The 20918-nt window shown below is 35.9% G+C and overlaps 1 protein-coding gene, 3 non-coding genes and 1 pseudogene across 4 annotated transcripts; 4 read left to right on the plus strand and 1 right to left on the minus strand.

Moving 5' to 3' along the window:
* Positions 1–2636: 2636 nt before the first annotated feature.
* On the plus strand, positions 2637–2753 carry LOC125469005. The gene has a single exon (XR_007251333.1). It is a non-coding gene; the product is annotated as a U5 spliceosomal RNA (small nuclear RNA).
* A 543-nt stretch (positions 2754–3296) lies between these two features.
* Positions 3297–5075, minus strand: LOC103928579 (3-ketoacyl-CoA synthase 19-like). The gene has a single exon (XM_009337646.3). It carries the CDS (start codon positions 5000–5002, stop codon positions 3587–3589), a length of 1416 nt encoding a protein of 471 aa, XP_009335921.2. The 5' UTR covers positions 5003–5075; the 3' UTR covers positions 3297–3586.
* An 884-nt stretch (positions 5076–5959) lies between these two features.
* On the plus strand, positions 5960–6067 carry LOC125469008 (annotated as a pseudogene).
* A 2151-nt stretch (positions 6068–8218) lies between these two features.
* Positions 8219–8336, plus strand: LOC125469009. The gene has a single exon (XR_007251335.1). It is a non-coding gene; the product is annotated as a U5 spliceosomal RNA (small nuclear RNA).
* A 7183-nt stretch (positions 8337–15519) lies between these two features.
* On the plus strand, positions 15520–15638 carry LOC125469006. Its single transcript, XR_007251334.1, has one exon. It is a non-coding gene; the product is annotated as a U5 spliceosomal RNA (small nuclear RNA).
* The last annotated feature ends 5280 nt before the right edge of the window (positions 15639–20918 follow it).

The following is a 20918-nucleotide window of genomic DNA, read 5'->3' on the forward strand; positions in this document are numbered from 1 at the left end:
TATGTCTTTGCCTCGGCGGAGGTGTGGTTGTAAGCTTGTGCCATCACTTCAGAGTAAGTCTTCCAAGTGTTGGCATCGATCATGACCTTAAAGAAACAGTCACGTAGGCCTGTCGTGAAGGCCTTGAGGGCGGTCTTATCATCTGCCTCAGCATAGCGAGAATACTCGTAGCTGAAGCGTCCGGCATACTTTCGCAGTGACTCATTCAGCTTCTGTTGAATAGTGTACAAGTCATCTACAGAGTGCAAGCGATCGGTCTGGAAGATGTGTTGAGAGACAAACAGTTTCCTCAATTCTTCAAATAAGTCTATCGTCTCAGGTGAAAGACAACAATACCAGTTTAGAGCTCCACCAGAAAGGGTAAAGAGGAAGATGAGACATCGCTCTTCATTAGTATGCATCTGGTATACCATAGTGGACTCAAAGAGATTAAGGTGTTCAATCGGATCCTCCATTCCAGTGTAGAGTTGTAAGCCGAGTTTCTGTTTTGTCTTCACTTGAAGGAGGTGTTGAAGATCCTCCTTGTAAGAGGGCCAGGCCTTAGTTGGTTCCAGTCAGGTTTCTCAGCTTGACGTTTATCCTTTAACTTGTTTACTTCCTCAAAAAGTTGAAGGACAATGAGGTCCTGAGTGGAGTCTTGTACTATTAGAGTTTTCTTTTGTAAGTCTCCATTGCCACTTAAAAGTATGAAAGTTTGATCAAGAGCATGTGATTTTTCCTTGGACTCGCCGTATTGACTTCTTGAGCGAGTCTGTCGAAATACTTCCGAGTCTCATGTACCTTCATGTTCTTCTGGGACCTGTCGCTCATTCCTTAGATTGATAACTGGCCTGGGTCGTGGGAGGGGACCAAGTGTTTCAGAAACCCTTGGGTCATTGATCTTTAAGCTTATGTGGATGGGATTCTCTCGACGTTAACTCAGGAAGTCTCGACAGTCACGATAAACGACTTTCGATCCTTCCGTTCCCTCTGCAAGGAAATGCCTTCCTCCACTTCTCTTGCTTCGGGTCGAAGCAACTGGGTTGAGAGAAGTTTCACGTTGATCAACACATTGATGATTAGCTTGCTCCTCATTAAGAACAATTATGTTGAAGAACGGTGACCCTCTGTGTTGGAGGGCACCTTATTGATGGTTGACTTCCACGGGGGCGATGAGTTCGTGCGTTTGAGTATGTTTAGCCTCATGAAGCATCTCGAAGAGCTTCTCATACTATTCCTGGAGGACCTCATTCTTCATTGATATCCTGTTGTTCTGAGCCTCCATCTCTTCGACTTTAGCTTGAAGAGTAAATTTCTTTCGTTTCTTCTTTCGCTGCCTTACACTAAGCGCGAGGGGGTGTCGTTCTGTGTGTTGTGGCTTCCTTCGCTCCCCATGTTGGAGAGGAATGCCTGGTCAAAAGATAGTGTACGAATGGTAGAAATCAGCTTGACAAAGCTAAAGAGAGTAGGAATAAGTGTGTTTCCCACAAACGGCGCCAAATGTTGATGCACAAAATCAGCGAAGACTTTGGTACAACAGAAAGTGTCAAGTTTGTAACCTTCGCCAGATTGCTCTGGTCACTAATGTGGATAAGTATGTAAAGATATAAAGACAGGAAAGCAAACACAAGATGTATGTGGTTCACCCAGATTGGCTACGTCCACGAAGTAGAGGAGTTTGTATTAATTGTGAAGTGTTTACACAAATACATAAGTTCAAGCTCTCCTTTAGTGAGTTCTAGTGAATAGTTTAGTACAAATGACATTAGGCATTATTGTGGGAGAATGATCCCCTTTTATAGAAAAGAGTTTCTATTTTTGTTTTGACATTGACACGTGTCGTATTGTGATTGACCTCTAATATCGATACATATTGCGCTGTGATTGGCCTCTAATATCGACATGTGTCGAGTTGTGATTGGCCTCTTGGTTGGAGGGAAACTCTTGTGGCTCCTTGACGGTATACTGTTGATCGGTGTTCAGTAGTTTCGGGATTGGTCAAGTATGGTACAAACAAAATCAAATACCAGCTTGAAACGAACATATATATGTTGGAAAAAAGAACAAACACATATACTAGCTCTAGGAAATCTCCTTCCTTTGGAATCCAATCAATTGAAAAATTCAAATTTTGGATAACATATGTAGTGTCATATTTCACACATATTGATAACTTGTTTGGAAGTAATTTTAAAATAACTAAAATGTTTTTAAATCACTAAAAACGTTTCAGACCATTTTTGACAAAAATTTGAAAGTGTTTTTGTGATAAAAAAAACCACTTGCATTTCTATTAAATATTTCATACCATAAGTGCTTTACAAGGAAGCATTTTCAAATGGGCTATAAGTCTTCAACACAATTCTTGTCAACTAATTTCCACTTAGGTTCGCAATGAAGGCCTGATTTCATATAAGAAATGACAAAGGAACTTGCAAGCTCAGAGTTTTGGACTGGAGCTGATCTTTCAATGGCCAAAGAGTTTTGGTGGGAATAGCTAAAAATAGACCGAAGGTTCTGAGGGATTTGAGCAAAAAAATTGGGAGTTAGCAAAGGAGTGGAAGCCAAACTATTTGTCCCACACCCGCCACAGGGGCAAAGAATTATCTACCTTCGCTTATATAAAATATTGTAGGCTGCGGAAGACTAAAGTACGGAACCATGCATTGAGCACAAAATGAACTATTCTTTCGCCTTTTACTAAAGAATACCGTGTGCTCGTCACTTTAAATGGTATACGCCTATTTTTGAAGGACGCACCTCTGTGGGTGCACCTAAATCTCAGTATTTAAATTGTAAAACTTCAGCTTGTATTTTCTTTAGCTGTTACCCTTTATGCCCTGGAACTAAACAGTTGTCTTGTCCTTGAAAATTTAGAGTAATCTCCATAGGTCATACAAGCCAAATATTACTTGTTAAAGTGGAGGAAAACGAGGTGTGCTGCTGCTGAGGTTGGAATATGTAGTGTTTTCTTATTTTTATTACAAGTGATATTCTGGAGGAAAGAAACCGGTAGTCAATGGCTTGCTTTCCTGTGGAGCTGGGTGTATACCGCCACGTTAATGAACGCTGGCGGCATGCTTAACACATGCAAGTCGGACATGAAGTGGTGTTTCCAGTGTCGGTTTTCTCCAACTATGAGAGTAATGTACTACTTGTGGTAAATGTAGTACTAGCAAAGGGAATACAAATATATCAAAAAGAGAGTTTGCTAGCAAAGGAAATACTGATATAGATCATGGCCTCACACCTAGAAAATTAATGAACTCTTATTTTTATTTAAAAAAAAAAAAGAAAAAAAAAGAAAAAAAGCCCTGGAACACCTGATCGATCAGGGTTTATTTATGAGATACATCCATACTACAGGGCTTGAAATACTTCATACAAACTTCAAACAACCACACTTCTCCACAAGGTAAAAGAAAAACGCAAACTTATTAAGTGCTGAAAAATCAAACAACTAACAAAAATGCTATTCTTACCGCATTTTTCATACCAAATATTTTACCATTTTTCTAAAAGAGATGAGACCCATATGAGTTGGTGGGTCCTATTTCTATTAGAGAAATGATACAAATGTAATATGAAAAATGTTGTAAGTGTAGCATTACTCAATAACTAACAGGGACATGTCAAACCTAACAAAGCCTAGATCATCATCATGTATCCAGCCATACTTCTCCATGAACGGATTGACTTGGTTTAGATCCCTAGGGTAACTATCTATGCAGTCTTTCCACACATTGACATCATCCAAGTCCTTCATCACTTCCCACACAATATTGTTGCACTTAAAACCAGCTCCAAATCCACTCATCAGAATCATGTTCCCCTTCTTAAGCCTCTTCTTTGCCTCCATGTATCCCAAAGCGTACCAAAATCCGGCCCCCGATGTGTTTCCGAACCGGTGAAGTGCCATTCTTGACGGCTCAACGTCATAATCACTTAGCCCTAAGCTCTTCCCAATCCCATCTATGATTGCTCTTCCACCAGGGTGAATACAGAAGTGCTCTATTCCTGTCTTGAGATTCAACCGTAGTCCCCCATCTGCTTTTGGCTTTTGGCTTATAATACTAGTTCTAATATTGTTAAGCCTAGAGGCCACCACATACCTAAGTATTTCTCTTAGTGGAAGTATTTTTGGTGCTAGAACTTGGAGGTTCTTTGTAAAACCCTGAGTTGCTGCTTTTACTAGGTATTTGGTAAGGCGGAAACCTCGATTGCCACTCTCATCTTCTACCTGTATGCAACAGTTATATGCTTCGTCGTTCGAGCCGGTGTGCATTCGTACCAAATGATTTAATTTCAGCTTGGCTTGGTGCTTTAGGCTTCGGTTGTTCGTGAGCAGCATCGCGCACCCTCCCGAGCGGAAGAGACAGTTTGTGAGCATCATGGATTTTTCTACGCCGCAATACCAATGAGGAGCCAACGATTCCGTGCTTACAACGATGGCATTCGCATTCTTGTGTGACTTGAACAAGTTTTGTACAACGTCAATGGCAATGAGGCTCGCACTGCAGCCCATTCCCGAGAGGTTGAAGCTCTTGATGTCGTCCCTCATCTTGTAACGATTCACTATACGTGAAGATAGGGAGGGTGCAGGGGAGAACATCGACACATTGACGACAAGAATGTCGATTTGCGACGGAGAAATTGAGGTAGCCCGAGCGAAAAGCTTATCCAGTGCGTCAAAGATGATGCCATCCATCTCCGCAAGTTCATCTTCTCGGGTTGCAGTTTCTTCTCGGCCTTGGATGATGTTTCTTGCGCAGTAAGTTTCCTCGCCAATGCCCGAATGGGTAATAGTTTTCAAGAGAAACCTGAATTCTTCCAGTCCCAGATTCCTGTTCCGCGATACGATTTTCACGCATGAATCAGCGCTGAGCTTCATGTCGTCTGGTGGCATATGGCACTCGTAGGCCAGCAGATAGCATGCCTGGTCTCTCCTTCTGAGAAGTAACTTGCAGAGGCAGGAGAAACCATAGAAAAGAGCCAGCAAACACGTTGCCATCAAGATCCCCATGAGAGAGAGAGAGAGAGAGAGAGAGAGAGAGAGAGAGAGAGAGTTTAGAATTGGGAAGTGTCAAATGATCAGTTGCATGTATGCAGCTTTAACGATATCTTTCTCTTATAAATAGATGTTTAAGAGAGCTGGAGTATAATATAGTAGGCCTCATTAAGATGTATAGTTAGGTAGCAGTTTGGCCAACCACTAATAATAATTACCGAACCCTGTTCCGGCACTGAAAAATGTCTCATATACAAGTTGTCGTGTGGAAGCTTTCTCCACTCGAATATTGTGTGGACTAGTCGTCTTTTTTTCATTGAACAAGGTATTTTTCTTATCATTTTTTTTTAACAAATTAAGGGATTGAACAATGCATGGGATATGTCTTCTTCATGAAAACTTGGCTCGGGACTTGCAATTTTAATCATGGAGCTATGTCGTACTTTTGACAAAAAAAAAATGAAAATGAAAACTTAAATAAAATTAAGTAGTTGCATATAAGTTTTTTTTTTTTTTTTAATTTTATCATTATTAAGGTGAAGGGAAGAGTTCCAAATTATAATAGTAATTAATAGGAGACGAGAATTTTGAACCTGAGAGATATGAATTGAAACTCAACACTATCAAATTGAGATATTGTGCCACATGCAAATTTGTCGACACCGAATCGGAAAAGTTGGGAATTGTCTCTCAATATAAAGGGGTAACATAGAGAGTATATCTGAAAATCGGCTGAGGCTTTGTTTGGTACTAAAGTAGGAGCTGAACCTGGAAGTACAGTATGATTCTCATAAGTCTACAACAATATCAAATGGAGGTCCAAGTTTTTGTATGTTGACTGCTGGATTGGACTGAACCTATTAGTCATAAAAAAGTGCGGTAACGCTCGGCGTCCCACACCGACAGCAACAGCAGCTCTAGCCAGTGTAGCTAGTATACAACCAACGCAGCGTGCCTCTTCCAAACTCACAGAGCCATGCGTTGAGAACAAAGCGAACTATTCTTTCGCCTTTTACTAAAGAATACCGTGTGCTCATTGTTTTAAGTGGTATACGTTTATTTTTGGAGGGGTGTACCTCTGTGGATGCCCCTTACAATTTTAGTTTGAAATCATTATTTTTGTGACTTTAAAAGTCAATCAAAGCTGCCATTGCATCATCTTTTCTTTGCCGCTGCAAAGTCAACGAGTTTCATAATTTTAAGCGGCAACGCTCTTTAGGCCCAATTTGTCATTATATTCACATGCGGCTGTATTTTGCCCAATATGTCATAATTTTAACCAGCGAAGCTCTTTCGGCCGTATTTTGGCCCAATATGTCATTACTTTTGGCCCAATGTGTCATAATTTTTACCACCGAAGCTCTTTCAGCCTAATGTGTAGTCTAGCATGGGTCTAAAAATAAAAAATAAATAAATAAATTGCATCATCCATTGACCGATAAATGTTTGTCTTGTTGCACTAAAAAGTGGCATGAGAGTACTACTTTTTTGGGAATTGAGGATCTTCGTTGGAGGATTTTGAAGATTCTCAAATTACATTAATTTATCGTATATTATGCGGTCAGAAATCATTGTAAACTTTTTTATTTAAAATTAAATATAAATATTATCTGACAAAAACTAACCGTACGATGTAGGAGATCCACAGTATTCTCACAAATAGGATCCAGCGACGATGCTCTCTCTCTTTTTGGTGCCTTTAAAATTGTAGTATATATTCTTTTTATTCGATACTCCTAAATAATAATGTATGAGTATTTTGAATAGAGAGAAGCAAATCTGAAATGTAAAGAAACTTTTTACATTTTCCTAAGACGTATAAGTACACCAACTGGAGATGTAAACTCGGGATCCATTTAATTTTATCTTTTTGTTTGGAGGGGCTCACATCCAAAGATTAAAAATAAATGCGAAACTGCAACTTTGTTTATATTTTCCGGTCAAGATGAAATTTTATACATAGAACTATCTGGCTAACCTTAAATGTAAAATTTTCATTGTAAAGGATTTTGCGTCTCTCAGTAGAGATGCCCTAAAATGCATAGTGCCATGTGTGGCTAAGGTTAAAATTTGTTGATTGCCACTTCGTACTACGGTTTAGTAGTATTTCTCTTCAAGTGAGAGATTTTAGATTCGATTGTCGCCAAAAGCGAATTTGAACCACATTATTGCTAGCTCATTGTGAGGCTTAGCCCACTCTCCCATCCCTTAGTGTGGATAAGATCGTTTGTTAAAAAAAAAAAAATTTAAATCCCGTTAACTTTGATTGGCTCAGATGATATCCCTAGAAAGAATCAGTCACATAAATTACGTAAGTTGAAGAATAAATCATATAAGTTGAGGAAATTTTTTACTTTCGTAGATTGAAAAAAATAAATTATAGTCCCAAAAAGCTAAGAAAAGTTATAAACTAAATTCCGATGAGAGATATTGTAAGACACATAAAATTGAGAGAAATTGTAACAAGAAATAACCCAAGCATATTATGTAACTTTCCACACTATCGCTTGTATAAAAACAAAAATTTAATGCGACTTCATGTGTCGTAAAATTTTTGTACGAACATGTTATGGATTAAAAACAAAAAAAAATGTAAAAGCAATGAGCCACTATATGATTAACAAGGAGAACTGAGATCTGAAATTGATGACACCTACTAGTAGAACACACAGTTTGTGAACATCGGGGAATGACACTGTTCTCATAAGAAGCCAAAGGCTAATTTCATATAAGGTAAGACATTGACAAAGGTAACTACCAAGCTCAGAGTTATGGTCCTGGTCGGGAATTGGAAATGGTCGAAAATTCTACAGTACTTTGGAGTATTGTATATTCGATAGTTTTTAACCGTTTAGATTTTGTAGTTGTATCTTTAACTAAGGATTTAAGGATTCAAAACTCCAGAATATAGTAAAAAAATCTTGAAATTGGTTTCTTCAACCATTAAGAGTTTCGGTGGGGAATATGGGTTCTTCATGGTGGAATTGGAAATTTACTCATGGAGCTTTAGTTGCTTGAAAGATGTTGGAAATTGTTCAAAAGAGCCGAAATCTAAAGAATGTCATCGCACAAGTCATCTGCTCATGGAAGATGGTTTGGTGCCATTGGGCATCAAAGAGTGGGGGCTGAAACGCTGGTATGGGTTTTGGTAAGTCCCACACCGCCTAGTGGAAAAGAAACAGCCAGCCTGGGGGTATAAAAGACAGCAGCATCCGGATGTCAAAACCACGGAGCCATGCGTCGAGCACAAAGCGAACTATTCTTTCGCCTTTTACTAAAGAATACCGTGTGCATGTCGTCCTAAGTGGCATACGCTTATTTTTTAAGGGTTGCACCTCTGTGGGTGACCCTAAAATTTCAGTTAACAAATTGTGGAATTTTCTATTGTTTTATCTAATTGATTGAGATGTAAATTCTTGTTTTGCACGAGAGTGATGAAACTCCGTTACTTTAGCTGTCTCCACGACACTTGACTTACACTCAGCGGGCTGAATGTCTCACTTACTTGAGCCCCATACTCATCCCACCTCATCCGGTCTCTGAGGTTTAGGAAGCTCGATCAACCCTTCCTCTAATAAAGATTTGAAGAAATCTTCAACATCATCATTTCTAAATGAATATTCTTTTGGTTTGTGTTCTTTTAGGATTTTAAAGACACTTCAGACTTTGTGACTTACACCGTAATTTTGGTTTTGGGAAAGTTGCTCAAATAATGCCAAAACTCTTGAATTTAATATAAATAATTATCTGAAACATCATGTTATGTCACAAATTGGCACCACCAAAATTCACTAGCCCTTTTTATAATGTACTCTAGTCATCTATTGCGACTAGAGTACTAAAAAACAATTCTTCTATCGACATACACTATTACCAACAAAACTACATACATTTATGCAGCTTCTTGTTTATCTCAAAAAGCTCAACACTCTCATCCTAGTAGAGTAAAATGTCGAGAATTTTTGCTTGTCTAGCACCACATTTGACAAAAATCCATATGGAAGTAGAAATGCGTCCAATTGCAACACTATATTTCCCTTTGATTTTTTTTTTTTAAACCTAAAAATCATAGTATCATTTAACCCATTTCTACGTGAAATTTTTTCTTTCTCAATCTAATCTCAAGCGTCCATGGTTGATCGAACGGTGTTAAAACACAGCGCACCTAAGTAGTCAAGATTTCTAATTCTAGTATACTTTTGGATTCTTTATACATTGAGATTTTTAGTCGTCAAACTTTTTATTAATCTTTCTATGAATAAGTTATATTGTCAAAACTTCCAGTACATAAGATATACTTAAACATAATAAAATTTTCATAAAATATCATCGTTGAAGAACAACTTGCATAACACATGACCGCCACATAGTGTCATGGGCCAATGAAATAAGGACACATGGACAAAAATTTCATTGAAACATAACACTACCATAGTGGTGTACCAGTACATTGTAAAATTACCTCTTGAAGAGCTTTCACAAGCGGATAGGGTTTATCTTCAATAATCTAGTAGTTTGACTTTTTATATATTGGATTAATAAAAAAAAGAAAATAATATTTCCTCATTTTAATCATGGCTGCTCATTTTTCGTAAGAACATATAATTTGAAATATTGTAGAAAAATTAAAGTATGCATATAAGTTCGAGAAAGGAGCCTCTTGTACAAGCAATAGACAAGTGTGGAAATGAAAGACCCACAAACCAAAAATTCCATGGAAAAATGTCTAGCAAAAGCCAAAACTGATTGGACAAGGATTGTCTGCGCTCCTACTTCCGGTGACCTCTCGTGCCCTCATGTTTTGTGTGGTCACGGTTAAGCCACGTCAACATTTTATATTGTTTTTTTTTTATAGAGATAATAAGACAAAAATGAATAGCAATATAAAATATTGACGTGGTTTAATTGTGACCACACAAACAGAAAGGCACGGGAGGGCACCGAAAGTGAAAGGGCAGACAATCATTGTCCAAACTATTAATCAAACTCAACTATTACTAATGTCTGTGAAGCTTCCTTAGTCACTTCAAATATTAATATCCAAATATTCTAATTTGTTTTTAATAAATGATATTATCTACGTTAAGGGAGAATGAACTTCGCTTCATAATGGACTAGTAATAATATGGTTCAAATTTATCTTTGACGAAAATCGAACCTAAGACCTCTTACTTGCAAAGGAAGAGATATATTACTAAACCGTAGTACTAAGTGATAAATATTTTAACTTTTCGCTTTGTGTGAAATAAATTCACATATCCTCTTAAGTCATGGACTCATACACATTTGCCACTCTGCAAGTGCGTTAAGCATCTAAAGCCCTTTGCCATTCATAACCCATTATTAGCTTCAGATCAAACCATAGGTCCAGTTAGAGTAATGTTACACTTACAATATATTTGTATCATTATAAGGTAGAACTCACTAACACATGTGGCTCTCATCTCTATTAGAGATAATCGAAATGATGGTGCAAATATGTAGTAAAAGTAAAAAATTTGGTCTGATTATAGTGCTACATCTTAATCAATGATATGAGCTTCAAAAATGCTACTCTTATTATATATTTATATCATCCCTCTAATAGATATGAGATCATAATATGTTGGTGGATCCTACTTCTATTACATAGATGATACAAATATATAGTAAGCGTAACATTACTTTGAGTTTTATATAAGATTTAACTGTTGTAAAGATTCATTAAATTTTTATATAAATCTAGCTGTTGATTTTTTAGACTACTTAGTACAAAAATAAAATTACAAACTAGGATTTTTCATCTTAATATTTCGGTGTTCATGATTTATCATCACACTTTACTATTTGTTGCAATTCGTACACAATAATTTGTTAACTTTTCGAGACAAAACCGCACATGAGCGACTTGTATGAAAAAAGATTTAGACTTTTTCTTTTGGGGAAGAAAAGATTTAGACTTTCAAAAGTGCCTCACATGCTTGTTCTATGTAAAAAGTATTGAATTAAGTCAATCATTGACACAGTATCTTTGAATTGGTAACTAATAAGCTACTCTCTTTCTATATAAAGCCAAGGTCCAATGAACAGTGTTTTTTGGTGTCACAAACTTCATCAAAAAAATTAGACAAAAACACCTTTCAAACAAAAAACTTCAAAAGCAATCCAAAATAATGCATCAAATGTGGCAGAGGTATTTTCATCATTTTAATAGTGTTTTTTTAATAATTAATTTTTTTGTACATTTTTTTTTAATAATTAGTACCTCACAATAGACTAGAAATAATGTGAATCAATCAGTTATTCATTAAATATTATTTTCTCTATTTTTAAACACGTTCAAAACATCTTAAGAGGCGTGTAATGCCGGTTATAAAAAAAGTTTTTTGCATTCTGATAATAATGTGATTAAATTAGTTGTCAAATGATTGTTTTTTCTTTTCTTTTGAACAAACGATATTATCTACACTAAGGGGAATGAGGTAGGCTTAGCCTCACAATAAGCTAGAATAATGTGATTCAATCAGTTGTTTATTAAATATTATTTTCTTTATTCTTAATATAAATTCAATAGAGGTCGATTTTATTATGTGGATTCAACTGCTTTAATTGGTTTATGAGGGGTTTCTTCTTGTATGATCTAAGATTATTCATTTCCTTCAAATATTTGTCTTTCTTTTTGTCAATTTAAGCATATAAATACATTTAAAAAGTGTAAGTCACGTGTAGCATGCCATGATTCAAAAAAATATATTTTGCATGCACTCACATGCGTGCATGAAGGCTGGTAGTTACATCATGACAACTTGAATTACATGAATTATTGTACAACTTTACTCAAACTACATAGATAAAATTTAGGGTAAAAGACTGTTTACTACCCTCATATTTCGTGGTTTTCAACATTTAGTACATCAAGTTTTTTTCGTCCCAGAGTCATACCTAAAGTATTAATTTTGGGACAGTCTCATACATCCATTAGTCAAACTGTTAATTCTCCCGTTAAGTGATGACGTGGCACCACGTGGACAATGATTGGGCACCACGTGTCATTAAAAATATTAAAATAATTAATTAAATTAAAAAAAACCTTCCCTTCTCTCCCCGCCCCCAACCCACAGAAGATGAAGAAGAAGAAGGAGGAAGAATAAAAAATAAAAAATAAAAAAAACCAAAGAAGAAGGAAGAACATAAAAAAAAATAAAATAAAATAAAAAAACCCTAAGAAGAAGAAGGAGGAGGAAGAACCCAAAAAAAAAAAAAAAAAGGAAAAACTAAAGAGGAAGGAGGAAAAAAAAAAAACCGAAGAAGAAGAAGAAAAACCGAATCTGCAACCCAGAAGAAGAAGAAGAAGGAGGAAGAAGCCTTCCCCTCCCCCGGCGGTCCCCAACCCAGAAGAAGAAGAAAAAAAAAAAGAGAAAAACCGAATCTACAGAAGAAGAAGAAGAAGAATGAAGGAAGAAGAAGAAAAAAAAATAGCAGCCCAAACCCAGTTCGTCCCCTCCCCCACCCTGCTACCGCGAACGCAAACCCAGACCATGAACTCCATATTTTTGGGATTTTCAGTGTGGGTGAATTTCGAAAATACTTTGAGATGGGGAGTTTGAGTTTGAGATGATTTTTGGACTGATTCTGTGGTAGATCTCCATTAATCTAGAAATGACGAACTGGGTTTTTTTTTTTCCTTCTTCTTCTTCTAGGTTCTTGTTCTGGGTTGGGGGCACGGGGGGAGAAGGGTTGGGTGTGGGGGGAGGGTGGGTACGGGTTGCAGAGTAGAGAAGGGAGGGTGGTGGTGCAGGTGTAGAAGAAAGAAGGGAGGGAAGGAGTAGGGTTGCAGAATAGGGAAGGGAGGGAGAAGGTGCGGTGAAGACGAAGAGGTGGGTGATGGGAGGGTGGGCACGGGTGGGATTGGGTGGGATTTGGGGAAGATGAAGGTTTTTTATTTTATTTATTTTTAATTTTATTTTATTTTATTATATATATATTTTTTATTTTTAAATTTTATAAATAATTTATTTTTAATTTCCACGTGAATGACACATGGTGCCCATTCATTGTTCACATGGGCGTCACGTCACAGTTAACGAGAGACTTAACAGTTTGACTAACGGATGTATTAAGACTGTCCCAAATTTTACACTTTAGGTATGACTCTGGGACGAAAAAAAACTTGATGCACTAAATGTTGAAAACCATGAAACATGAGGGTAGTAAACAGTATTTTACCCTAAAATTTAAATATTAACATTCTTTTTGTTTGTAACAATGCAATATTATTTACTATTCTTATTCACGAGAAAGCAAATTTGAATTTTTGTGCATAAAGAGTTCGTTATCCTAACCAAGTGTCATGATAAAACCTCTCTTTAATCGGAGATACCAAGTGACTAGTGTTTCTTTAAAATTTAAACCAAAAGAAAATTCAATCTTTAAAAATAAATAAATAAATAAACTTGATTCTTTGTATGTAAGAAGTCATTGTTCTCGCAGACGATCGTTGTTTGATACGAGCATTAATTAAGTTATTTTTGTACATGTAGCTGACTATAATTTTGCAAGTAAAAAGTGAAAAAAAAATTGTAGCAATTGTCCCTCAATTTTAACCCAATTGAAATAATGGTCCCTAGACTAAAAATCTGTAACCATTGGTCCCTTAACTCGTCAAAACGTGCAACTATGATCTTTTTCCTCAACTCTATTAGAACGTCCATCAAAATGAGTCATGTGTCATGCATGTAAGGCTGAATCAATAGGCAAATATGAAAAACCAAATGGGAAAAATTGTAGCAATGGTCCCTCAATTTTAACCCAAATAAAGAAATGATCCTTCAATTTTAACCCAATAAGATCAAAGATCCCTCAACTTTAACCCAATTGTTGCAATAATCCTTCTAACATGACTCATTTTGATGAAATTTTGATGGGATTGACGAAAATGATTATAAATACATGTTTTGATGAGTTAAAGGACCAATGATTATGAATTTTTAGTTGAACGCTCATTGTTCCAATTGCGTTAAAGTTGAGAGACCATTTCTACGTTTTTTTTTTTTTTTTTCTTTTCATTTTCTCTCTGTTTGGTGAAAGTGTTTCTCTCATTGTGAGAGTCCTCCCTTCTTGTTTTTCTCCTCCTTGTTGCTGGCCCTAGCTATGGCTAGGGTTGGTGGCAATCCTCTTCTCTTGCTTTTTCTTTTTCCTTTTTCTTTTCTTCTCTTGTAGCTTCTTTTTCCCCTGTCTTTTGGTTTAATCGTCCCTTTCCTCCAACCTATTATGCATCTGCTTTTATTGTGCTTAGCCCCTACTTCCATTATCCACTTTCTTCCACCTCTAATCCACTCCCTTTCCTTAGCAATCGATTCCATCCTACATCGATCTCGCAATCTTGTTTGTTACCCGCTTTTCTTCATTGCGATTTCTTGTAGTTAAAAAGCGATTTTTCACGGTTCTTCAGGAAAGTGTGTAGAGCTTCAACTCAGGTGTTTACACTACCTCCTTCCCTGATTGGTTTCTTTCAATGTGCGATGGTAAATGATGTGGTGCTCATCGAAGGAGTTCGGAGTCTTCCTTTTAGCCTTTTTTGGGGCTCTGCATGTTTTGATTTCTATTGATTGCAGGAGACTCTGGTTTCAAATGGCTAGAAAGCAACGGTCCTGGCACTGGTTAAAAGCTGCTAGGTTCTTCCAATGTTTTTTCTGTGTTGGGCTCAAAAGTCTGTTTTTGGGCTTTTCTTTTTGTTTCCTTTGGTGGGCCATATTTTGACTATGCATATTGTTGTTGCGCCTCTTCTCTTGTAATTATCTTGTGTTGGTATGAAATTACCTTTCTCTCCAAAAAATATATATATATATATTAATGCGACTTCATGTGTCATAAAATTTTTGTACGAACATGTTATGGATTAAAAACAAAAAAAAAAACGTAAAAGCAAAGAGCCACTATATGATTAACAAGCTTTGGAGAACTGAGATCTAAAATTGATGACACCTACTAGTTAGTTTGTGAACATCGGGGAATGACACTGTTCTCATAAGAAGCCAAAGGCTAATTTCATATAAGGCAAGACATTGACAAAGGTAACTACCAAACTAAGAGTTATGGTCATGGTCGAGAATTGGAAATGGTCGAAAATTCTACAGTACTCTGGAGTATCATATATTCGATAGTTTTTAACCGTTTAGATCTTGTAGTTGTATCTTTAACTAAGGATTTAAGGATTCAAAACTCCATAATACAGTAAAAAAATCTTGAAATTGGTTTCTTCAACCATTAAGAGTTTCGGTGGGGAATATGGGTTCTTCATGGTGGAATTGGAAATTTACTCATGGAGCTTTAGTTGCTTGAAAGATGTAGGAAATTGTTCAAAAGAGTAGAAATCTAAAGTATGTCATCGCACAAGTCATCTGCTCATGGAAGATGGTTTGGTGCCATTGGGCATCAAAGAGTAGGGGCTAAAACGCTGGTATGGGTTTTGGTAAGTCCCACACCGCCTAGTGGAAAAGAAACAGCTAGCCCAGGGGTATAAAAGATAGCAGCATCCGGATGCCAAACCCACGGAGCCATGCGTCGAGTACAAAGCGAACTATTCTTTCGCCTTTTACTAAAGAATACCGTGTGCTTGTCGCCACAAGTGGCATACGCCTATTTTTTAAGGGTTGCACCTTTGTGGGTGACCCTAAAATTTCAGTTAACAAATTGTGGAATTTTCTGTTGTTTATCTAATTAATTGAGATGTAAATTCTTATTTTGCACGAGAGTGATGCAACTCCGTTACTTTAGCTGTTTCCACAACACTTGACTTGCACACAGCGAGATGAATGCTCTCACTTACTTGAGCCCCCTCATCCGGTCTCTGAGGTTTAGGAAGCTCGATCAACCAATCCTCTAATAAAGATGTAAAGAAATCTTCAACATCATCATTTCTAAATGAATATTCTTTTGGTTTGTGTTCTTTTAGGATTTTAAAGACACTTAAGACTTTGTGACTTACACCCTAATTTTGGTTTTGGGAAAATTGCTCAAATAATGCCAAAACTCTTGAATTTAATATAAATAACCCTCTGAAACATCATGTTATGTCGCAAATTGGCACCACCAAAATTCACTAGCCCTTTTTATAATGTACTCTAGTCATCTATTGCGACTAGAGTACTTAAAAACAATTATTCTATCAACATACACTATTACCAACAAAACTACATACGTTTGTGCAGCTTCTTGTTTATCTCAAAAAGCTCAACACTCTCATCCTAGTAGAGTAAAATGTCGAGAATTTTTGCTTGTCACGCACCACATTTGACAAAAATCCATATGGAAGTAGAAATGCATCAAATTGCAACACTATATTTCCCTTTGATTTTTTTTAAACCTAAAAGTCATAGTATCATTTAACCCGTTTCTACGTGAAATTTTTTCTCTCTCAATCTAATATCAAGCGTCCATGGTTGATCAAACGGTGTTAAAATGCAGCGCACCTAAGTAGTCAAGATTTCTAATTCTAGTATACTTTTGGATTCTTTATACATCGAAATTTTTAGTCATCAAACTTTTTATTAAGCTTTCTATGTATAAGTTATATTGTCAAAACTTCTAGTACATAAGATATACTTAAACATAATAAAATTTTCTTAAAATATCATTGTTGAAGAACAACTTACATAGCACATGACCGCCACATAGTATCATGTGCCAATGAAATAAGGACACATGGACAAAAATTTCATTGACACATAATACTATCATAATGGTGTACCAGTACATTGTAAAATGACCTCTTGAAGAGCTTTCACAAGCGGATGGGGTTTATCTTCAATAATCTAGTAGTTTGGCTTTTTATTTATTAGATTAATAAAAAAAAAATAAAATAAAATATCCTCGTTTTAATCATGACTGCTCATTTTTCGTCAGAATATATAATTTCAACTATTGCAGAAAAATTATAGTATGCATAAAAGTTCGAGAAAGGAGCCTCTCGTACAAGCAATAGACAAGTGTGGAAATGAAAGACCCACAAACCCAAAAATTCCATGGAAAAATGTCTAGCAAAAGCCAAAACTGATTAATCAAACTCAACTATTACTAATGCCTGTGAAGCTTCCTTAGTCACTTTAAATATGAACATCCAAATATTCTAATTTTTTTTAATAAACGATATTATCTACATTAAAAGAAAATAAATTTTGTCTCATAATAGATTAACAATAATGGGATTCAAATTTATCTTTAACGAAAATCGAACCTAAGACATCTCACTTACAAATGAAGAGGAATACTACTAAACCGTAGTATTAAGTGGTAAATATTTTAACTTTTTGCTTTGTGTGAAATAAATTCACTTATCCTCTTAAGTCATGGACTCATAGACATTCGCCACTCTGCAGGTGCGTTAAGCATCTATAGCCCTTGCCATTCATAACCCATTATTAGCTTCAGATCAAACCATAGGTCCAGTTAGAGTAATGTTACACTTACAACATATTTGTATCATCATTTTTACAATCATTATAAGGTAGAGTTTACTAACACATGTAGCTCCCATTTCTATTAGAGATAATTGAAATGATGATGCAAATATGTAGTAAAAGTAAAATTTTTGGTCCGGTTATAATGCTACATCTTAATCAGTGATATGAGCTTCAAAAATGCTACTCTTATTATATATTTATATTATCCCTCTAATAGATATGAGATCATAATGTGTTGGTGGATCTTACTTCTATTACATAGATGATACAAATATATAGTAAGCGTAACATTACTTTGAGTTTTATATAAGATTTAACTGTTGTAAAGATTCATTAAATTTTTATATGAATCTAGCTGTTGATTTTTCAGACTACTTAGTACAAAAATAAAATTACAAACTAGGATTTTTCATCTTAATATTTCGGTGTTCATGATTTATCATCACACTTTACTATTTGTTGCAATTCGTACACAAGAATTTGTTAACTTTTCGAGACAAAACCGCACATGAGCGACTTATATGAAAAAAGATTTAGACTTTTTCTTTTGGGGAAGAAAAGATTTAGACTTTCAAATGTGCCTCACATGCTTGTTCTATGCAAAAAGTATTGAATTAAGTCAATCATTGACACAGTATCTTTGAATTGGTAACTAATAAGCTACTATCTCTCTATATAAAGCCAAGGTCCAATGAACAGTGTTTTTGTGTCACAAGCTTCACCAAAAAAATTAAACAAAAATTCCTCTCAAACAAAAATCTTCAAAAGCAATCCAAAATAATGCATCAAATGTGGCAAGGGTATTTTCATCATTTTAATAGTTTTTTTAATAATTAATTTTTTTGTACAATTTGTTTTTTTTATAATAATTAGTACCTCACAATAGACTATAAAAAATGTGATTCAATCAGTTGTTCATTAAATATTATTTTCTCTATTTTTAAACACGTTCAAAACATCTTAAGAGGCGTGTAATGCTGGTTATAAAAAAGGTTTTTCGCAAGCGGATAATAATGTGATTAAATTAGTTGTCAAATAATTGTTTTTTTCTTTTTCTTTTGAACAAACGATATTATCTACACTAAGGGGGAGAGGGTGGGCTTAGCCTCACAATGAGCTAGAATAATGTGATTCAATCAGTTGTTTATTAAATATTATTTTCTTTATTTTTAATATATATTCAATAGAGGTCGATTTTATTATGTGGATTCAGCTGTTTTAATTGGTTTATGAGAGATTTCTTCTAGTATGATCTAAGATTATTCATTTCCTTCAAATATTTGCCTTTACTTTTTTCAATTTAAGCATATAAATACATTTAAAAAGTGTTAAGTCACGTGTAGCATGCCATGATTTTAAAAAAATGTCTTTTGCATGCGCTCACGCGCGTGCATGAAGGCTAGTAGTGTCACATCCCGACCCAGGGCGGATCACTTATCGGGCCTGCTCCACCACCGTAGCACGATATTGTCCGCTTTGGGCTTACCATTCCCTCACGGTTTTGTTTTTGGGAACTCACGAGCAACTTCCCAGTGGGTCACCCATCATGGGATTGCTCTAGCCCCCTTCTCGCTTAACTTCGGAGTTCCTACGGAACCCGAAGCCAGTGAGCTCCCAAAAGGCCTCGTGCTAGATAGAGATGGAAATATACATATAAGAATCACTCCCCTGGGCGATGTGGGATGTTACAAATAGTTACATCATGACAACTTGAATTACATGAATTATTGTACAACTTTACTCAAACTACATAGATAAAATTTAAATATTAACATTCTTTTTGTTTGTAACAATACAATATTATTTACTATTCTTATTCACGAGAAAGCAGATTTGAATTTTTGTGCATAAAGAGTTCGTTATCCTAACCATGTGTCATGATAAAACCTCTCTTTAGTCGGAGATACCAAGCGACTAGTGTTTCTTTAAAATTTAAACCAAAAGAAAATTCAATCTTGTAAAAAAAAAAAAAAAAAAAAAAAAAAAAGCTTTATTCTTTGTATGTAAGAAGTCATTATGCTCGCAGACGATCATTGTTTGATACGAGCGTTAATTAAGTTATTTTTGTACATGTAGCCGACTATAATTTTGCAAGTAAGTAAAAAATGAAAGACAATTGTCCCTCAATTTTAACCCAATTGAAATAATGGTCCCTAGACTAAAAATCTGTAACCATTGGTCCCTTAACTCATCAAAACGTGTAACTATAGTCTTTTTCCTCAACTCTATTAGAACGTCCATCAAAATAAGTCATGTGTCACGCATGTAAGGCTGAATCAAGAGGCAAATATAAAAAACCAAATGAGAAAAATTGTAGCAATGGTCCCTCAACTTTAACCCAAATTGAGAAATGGTCCCTCAATTTTAACCCAATATGATCAAAGATCCCTTAACTTTAACCCAATTGTTGCAATAATCCTTCTAACATGACTCATTTTGATAGAATTCTGATAGGGTTGACGAAAATGATCATAGATACACGTTTTGATGAGTTAAGGAACCAATAATCATGAATTTTTAGTTGAAAACTCATTGTTCCAATTGCGTTAAAGTTGAGAGAGACCATTTCTACGTTTTCATTTTCTCTCTGTTTGGTGAGAGTGTTTCTCTCGTTGTGAAAGTCTTCCCACCATTGTGTGAGTGCCCTCCCTTCTTGTCTTTCTCTTCCTTGTTGCCGGCCCTAGCTATGGCTAGGGTTGGTGGCAATCCTCTTCTTTTTCTTTTTCTTTTTCCTTTTTCTTTTCTTCTCTTGCAGCTTCTTTTTCCCCTGTCTTTTGGTTCAATCGTCCCTTTCCTCTAACCTCTTCTGCATCTGCTTTTACTATGCTTAGCCCCTACTTCCATTATCCACTTCCTTCCACCTCTAATCCACTCTCTTTCCTTAGCAATCGATTCCATCCTACATTGATCTCACAATCTTGTTTGTTACCCCCGCTTTTCTTCATTGCGATTTCTTGTAGTTAAAACGCGAATTTTCACGGTTCTTCAGGAAAGTGTGTAGAGCTTCAGCTCAGGTGTTTACACTACCTCCTTCCCTGACTGGTTTCTTTCAATGTGCGGTGGTAAACAATGTGGTGCTCGTTGAAGGAGTTCGGAGTCTTCCTTTCAGCCTTTTTTGGGGCTCTGCACGTTTTGATTTCTATTGATTGCAGGAGACTCTGGTTTCAAATGGCTAGAAAGCAACTGTCCGGAGGCGGTGCTGGTTAAAAGCTGCTAGGTTCTTCCAATGTTTTTTCTGTGTTGGGCTCAAAAGTCTGTTTTTGGGCTTTTCTTTTTGTTTCCTTTGGTGGGCCATATTTTGACTATGCATATTGTTGATGGGCCTCTTTTCTTGTAATTATCTTGTGCTGTTATGAAATTACTTTTCTCTCTTAAAAAAAATGTTGTTATGAAATTACCTTTCTCTCTTAAAAAAAAAAAAAAAATGGTGTCCAAAGATTAAAAGAAAAAGAGAAGTAATTGTTCGCGGCAAATGCAAGTCAGAGTGAAAG

The sequence above is a fragment of a genome, unplaced genomic scaffold, assembly GCF_019419815.1.
Source record: "Pyrus x bretschneideri cultivar Hongxiangsu unplaced genomic scaffold, Pyrus_bretschneideri_v1 Contig4, whole genome shotgun sequence".
Taxonomy (NCBI): domain Eukaryota; kingdom Viridiplantae; phylum Streptophyta; class Magnoliopsida; order Rosales; family Rosaceae; genus Pyrus; species Pyrus x bretschneideri.